Source organism: Camellia sinensis, chromosome 5 (assembly GCF_055761805.1).
Source record: "Camellia sinensis isolate YWXY chromosome 5, ASM5576180v1, whole genome shotgun sequence".
Classification (NCBI taxonomy): Eukaryota; Viridiplantae; Streptophyta; class Magnoliopsida; order Ericales; family Theaceae; genus Camellia; species Camellia sinensis.
Window position 1 is genome coordinate 15,513,739 of NC_138965.1, and position 6,435 is coordinate 15,520,173.

Below are 6,435 nucleotides of genomic sequence, written 5' to 3' on the forward strand. Positions count from 1 at the left end.
CAGTGGAGGAGCAGGGAGTAGTGATCGTGCCCAGTGGAGTGGGAAACACGGAGGCAGCACCGGCAAGGGCCGCCCAGGACGGAGGCAAGAAGAAGAGGCCGGCGGAATAGGCGAAGAAGTGAGGTCGGTGGGTGGCCGTCTGCAGAAAAGAAAACAAATCTGTGGGTGTTGTGGTTTTTTTTTTTTTTTTTTGTGTAAAATTGTGATCGGGGTTGATCCTTGAGATGAATAAAATATGATTTGGTGTGCAAAGCTATATGGTATGAATGGAATAATACGGAGCAAAAATAATAATGAAAAAGAAAAAATAAGGTGAAAGAAAGAAATAATAATAATATATTTGAAAAACGAGAGAGTGAAGGGAAAAAGGATTTTTTTTTTTTTTGTTGGTATTGGAATAAAAATAAAATAAAATAAGGGTTTGTGAAAAATCATTATATATATATATTGATGAATCAGCAGATATAGGGTGAGTGAAGGATAATAGTGTGGGTAATATATTATAATAATAAAAGATATATATGCTTTGTCCCTTGAATCGGTAGATATATGATGAGTGGAGTGCAAAAAGTGGTTGGAAAGTGGACAAAGTGGTGGATCCTTGAGTAGAGAGAGAGAAAAAAGGGGCTAGAGAGAGAGAGAGACAGTGGGTTAATTAAAAAAAAGATTGTGGGGTTGAAAGTGGGTTCATTCATCAACTTCATGGCCTCAATGATGCAGAGAACCTGTCCCTCCTGTACTTTGTCTCCAACCTTAACAAGCGGTGGTTCACCAGGTGCTGGACTTCGGTAGAATAAACAAATTCAATATATAGATACCCAGACCGTAGGTAATGATATAGAACCCATAGAAATTCCCCTTGATGCTCCCTCTTTTTAGCTCTCAGACAAAAAAAACACCACGCAAACCACACTTCCTCTTCCACCCCCTTAATGGCGGAGCCGATCTGTCGAACCGAACCGGACAATAAGCGTCTAAAATACGCCTTCGACGCCGGCTTCTTATCCGGCGCACACCCCTCCGACACTCCCGACACCGACGACGATGGAGACTTCGTGACGACGACGGAGCTCCGACTCGGAGAGTTCCGATTCCGACACCGACGGCCGGTGTATTTCTGGGTGTGTTCATTTGCGTCAAATGCTCTACATAGAATCGCTCCATGCTCAACAAGAGAGATGGTTTCCGTGTAAAGAGAGAGCCGAAGTGGCTGTTGGTGTCATCAAGAGTGTTGAGAAGAAGGATCCATCTAGCGCCAAGGTCACCAAGGCTGAAGTCCACCGCGGACGAGGAGTGCCTCCGGTGCTGGTGGTGGCGGCCGATCTGGCTGATCAAGTGCTTGCACTTGTCCTTAATCTCCGGCGACCTGATCCGCATCGACGAGGCTCGTACCAGCCATGACCTCTCGTCCGGCGGAGGAGAGCCGTTGGCACGGAAGCAACAGGAGAGGCATAGGGTTTGCCTGAGCGTGTTTTTCAAGGAAGGAGAGGTAATCTGTTCGTCCTCCATGTGATAGAAAGAGAGAGGGGATGAGAGGTCCGGCGGGCGGCTAAGGCGAGGCTGCCGCCCGCCGGTGAAGCGAAAATACTAGGTTCTCAACCTTGCTCTGATACCATGTAAAAATAAATTGATAGAGAGAGAATAAATTGTATGTATTATTGATTGATTTATGTTATATATTACAAATGGTGAGGGGCTCCTTATATAGGAGATGTAGTGGAGTAGGTGGTAGTGGTAGGTGTGTAGTAGGTGGTAGTAGGTGGTGGTAGGTGTGGTAGGTGGAGTAGGTGATGGTAGATTTTAACAAGAAGTAATGTATTGAGACACCTGAGTTCACATTCTACTAGGACAGCATTATAACATGCATGACCATTGAGTTTGCCAAATTGATGTTTTGTTGGTCCAGTTCTTTTATAATTTAAGGTTGACTTTTTCATATAATTCAATCATTGAAATCCTCAGAAAAGACAGTTTTGCACATCAGGAATTTCTAGACATCAGAGTGGCAAGCACCTCCTCACATAATTCACCATTAGATAGCAAATTGTATGTACTCTGTGTGGTTAATAGAATTCAACTGAGAGAATGGACATGAAAATATCAATTCAATGATACTTTTGCCTTTAAATGAGAGAGAATTCCATTAATGTCTAATTATAATTTTCTGATGACATTCTCTCTCTCCTCGGTGTCTGAAAGGAAAAGAAAGAAAATTTGTACATAGAAAAGGTAATTACTGCTTTACAAAATTGTGGTTAGTTAACATATCCTAGCATTTCTTCTATCATGATTCATGATCCACCCAATCGAGAAGTCAGATCAATGAATATGTCTTCTCTGCAGGGAATGGTGAGACCGCCCATTGGATGTTCAAATCCAAATTCTTCCTCAGCTTGGCTTAACAAGTCTTGGAATGACGGCTGGTTCAAGTATGATATCGGAATTACAAATCGCTTCTTTTCGCTCTCTCCAACATAAACTGCAAGATGGCCTTTTGGAACACCTATGGCTGTTGAGGCTTCTTGGTTTGCTTTCAATGATGAAGACCGTCGGTGGACTTGTTTAGCATGAATGATACGAGGCATACGAATAGCCATTGTTTTGAATTGGGTATATATTTCTCAACAACAAGAAAAAGGAATGAAGGACTTGCAGAACAAGTGAAAGTTTGCTAGTGAAGAATGTGAAGCTTGTGTTGGCTTTAGACTCTCTGATATGCTTATATATAGACCAAAGCTATGTGGGAAATCTTATTGTAATCTGGAATAAGTGGTGAAGAAACACTAGAATGGGGTCTACTGAGGGATACTAGCACACGAAGGATCACATGGATTTGCCTTCCTAGACTCATCACGTCCTGAATTGAGAGCAATAGACCACACTGTATGTATGTTAGTTAGACAACATCATTCCCTACCACTTTAGTAACACTGAAATTCAAGAGATAATTTGAGGCATCACATGGTTTTTCCTCCCCAGTAAAATTATACAATTTTGATTGTTTTCATGTTGTAGCTCTTTGTTGCACTTTTTATGTGGTCAATCATTTAAAGGAACAACTAAACAGGTCCACCAGACATATGAGTTATTAGCTCAACCATCTGCTATCAACACTAGCTAGCAGAAGAACATATGAGCTATCAATTCATATGAAAATGCGGTGTAAAGAATAGAAGGAATTGGTAAAATTGTTTTATGCAGGTATCATCTAGACCCCAAACTGACAAATAAAGTTTCTAGTGTTGCAATCTTGATACTATTTCTCAGAGACTATCATGACCATCACATTCAAGCCTTATTTTTGGCAACTAAGACAAGGAATTCAATGTTAAGAATGAGAACTTAGGATTCAGAGGTCTTTCGGTTTGAAGATGATCTGTACAATATGAGTTGGGTCCGCATAACACAAGATATTTTACTTTTGAAGAAATAGGTGCCGCAGTAGTGAATTAGGGGAGTCATATAAATCTAAATAGATTGCATTCTCTAAGTGATGCCTTGAAAGGTACCTGATTTCATTGTTTTGCTTGGTCAGCATAAGAACATAACCGAATGAAAACTGCACAAGACCTCCACGGACTTGTCTCCCTACAGAACATAAGCAAAGTCTCTGAAATGTCCATTTCCACCCTCCTTGATGAAATCCCACAAGATGCAGAGGCTGCTCCAGCAAGTCGCATTTTTCATATATTTTGATCATCAAAATCGTCAAAAAGACACTTTAGTACTTTCTCACATCAGAAATTGCACACAAAATTGGCAAGCACCTTCACAACAGAATGGGCAACGCATATTCTCAGGTTTGCTGACAATCTAAATCAAAAAATTCCATAGTCTAATTTTCCTAAACTAATCAGCATCACTCTCTAATTCATGGCCAAATCCCTGTCTACTTCAAGAGCATTTTAACAAATTACTGTAATTCGATTTCTTTGCTTGCTAAAACATACCATTGACCATGGGATTGAATTCTATAACCAAGACTAACAATTCTAAAGGAAGGCAGTCTCTATAAGGTCTTTTTCACAACATTTATTTTTGCAACATTTTTGTGTTAAAAGAGCAGGCTTAGAGATAGAAAACAGATCCAATCAGACTGAAACCGGCGATAATTTCATTGAAGTGTCATGCAGCAGCAGCTGAAGAACTTGTTATGGATTTTGATGCTGTCATTATGGAAGCCTCCCTAGCTACTAGCTAGTAGCCTTCTAGGTAATATCAGCAATGAAAATAAATTGATATGCAAATTGAACTTAGGAGGGAAGAGGGTAAAATTATCATTTTGAGAAATCATGACGGTTATGATCGTGATTCACTAGAGCTAATCAACTACGCTACTCCATGAAGGATCTGTGGATGATTGATTGGTCCTAAAAGTAAAAGTTGTTGTAACAACCCGTTCTATGTCGGAAGTTTGTATGAACAATATTTTAAGTATATAAACAGGAGTGATGAATTCAAATGATTTCATCTTGGCATTTGTGTTAAAGAAACAAAAATGTATATGAAATGGGTAGCTTGTGCTTTACAAAATTGTATTTGCTAACATATCCTAGCACTTCTATCATAAGTCATGATTGACTCAATTGTGAAGTGAGATCAATGAAGATGTCTTCTCTGCAGGGAAGGGTGAGACTGCCCATTGGATGATCAAACCCAAATTCTTCCTCAGCTTCGCTTAACAAATCTTGGAATGAAGGGTTGTTCAAGTATGATATTGGAATTACAAATCACTTCTTTTCACTCTCTCCAACATATACTGCAAAATGGCCCTTGGGAACATCTACTGCTGATGATGAAGTTGCTTGGTTTGCTTTCAATGATAAAGACCTTAGGAGGATTTGTTTAGCATGAATAATGCAAGGCATATGAATAGCCATTCTTTTCAATGGGTATAAAGGAATCGCAGAACAAGTGAAAGCTTTGGCAGTGAAGAATGTGAAGCTTGTGTTGGTTGTATAGGCTCATCTGTATGAGTATATATAGATCAAAAGTGGGTGGGAAATCTTATGAAATCTAGAATGAGTGGTGAAGGGACATTAGAATATTGGGGTCTACTAAGAGTCATTAGCACATGAAGGGATCACGGGGTTTTTCCAAACTACGAAGGCCCACCTGTTGAAACCTGTTATATTTGAGGACTGTCAGCTGATTTATGGCATGTAGCAACTGACAAATTACATCAAAGACTAATTGTCACTGATGGCCTTCTAGCAGATTATCACAAATTCCTTACCTGTATTTCTTAAGAAACATCATCATGTGAGCCGATCATATGTTCCAGTGCTTTCTGGTCTAACAAATTGCATAAACAATCTCTTTTGTGGTTATTATGAATTCAAGAGATCTGATCCACATATTGTGTTGAGCAAAGTAGACTTTGATGTAACTTGTCAATTGTCAGATGCCATAAACCAGCTGACAGCCATGAAATATAATAGGTTCTACAGGTGGGCCTTTGTAGTTTGGCAAAACCATGTGATCCCTTCATGTGCTAATGTCTCTCGGTATACCCCATTCTAATCTCCCTTCACCACTCATTCCAGATTTCATAAGATTTACCACGGACTTTTGATTTATATATATACTCATATCCATGAGCCTATACAACGAAGTCAAGCTTCACATTCTTCACTGACTAGCTTTCACTTGTTCTGCAAGATCTTCCTTCCTTTTTTTTTTGTTGTTGAGGAAGATATTCCCAATAGAAAAGCAATGGATATTCATATGCCTCGGATTATTCATGCTAAACATTTCCTCCGACGGTCTTTATCATTGAAAGCAAAACTAGAAGCTTCATCAGCAGCATTTGATGTCCCAAAAGGCTATCTAGCAGTTTACGTTGGAGAGAGTGAAAAGAAGCGATTTGTAATTCCGATATCATATTTGAACCACCCTTCATTCCAAGACTTGTTAAGCCAAGCTGAGGAAGAATTTGGGTTTGATCATCAAATGGGTGGGCTCACCATTCCCTGCAGAGAAGACATCTTCATTGATCTCACTGCTCAACTGGGAGGATCGTGATTCAATATGGGCCACACTTGTTAGCATATACACAGTTTTGTAACAAGGCAGCAATCACCATTTCTATGTACAGATTCCGTCTTTTCCTTTTCTTTTTCACACAAACAATTCATCCATTGAGGAGGGTGAGAAATATGTCATCAGAACATTATAAATTAAAGGCAAAAGGCTTCATTGCATTGAAATTTCTGTTTGTATAGATTCTGTAGTGTCAAACTTGGTAAAGCTAATACATTCTATTGATTTGGAATATCATGTTGGTCATGGTTGTTTTTGCAAGAAAAGAACTGAATCAATAGTCATTTGCCTAACCAACAATAACTCATAGATATTTAATGAAATTCCTTTGATGGACACTCTCACAATACACTTTTGAGGCAGTATCAGCAACAGAGTATATATAGGCTGTGT

The 6,435-nt window shown here is 39.4% G+C and overlaps 2 protein-coding genes across 2 annotated transcripts; one reads left to right on the plus strand and one right to left on the minus strand.

The window, feature by feature from the left end:
• Positions 1-2,291: 2,291 nt before the first annotated feature.
• Positions 2,292-2,597, minus strand: LOC114264369 (auxin-responsive protein SAUR21). The gene has a single exon (XM_082871568.1). It carries the CDS (start codon positions 2,595-2,597, stop codon positions 2,292-2,294), a length of 306 nt encoding a protein of 101 aa, XP_082727694.1.
• A 3,118-nt stretch (positions 2,598-5,715) lies between these two features.
• On the plus strand, positions 5,716-6,024 carry LOC114264367 (auxin-responsive protein SAUR21). Its single transcript, XM_028204966.2, has one exon. The coding sequence runs from the start codon at positions 5,716-5,718 to the stop codon at positions 6,022-6,024; it is 309 nt and encodes a 102-aa protein (XP_028060767.2).
• The last annotated feature ends 411 nt before the right edge of the window (positions 6,025-6,435 follow it).

What these genes read in the sequence shown, in the direction of transcription:
- LOC114264369 (XM_082871568.1), bottom strand. Translation starts at nt 2,597, where the DNA reads ATGGCTATTCGTATGCCTCGTATCATTCATGCTAAACAAGTCCACCGA.
- LOC114264367 (XM_028204966.2), top strand. Translation starts at nt 5,716, where the DNA reads ATGGATATTCATATGCCTCGGATTATTCATGCTAAACATTTCCTCCGA.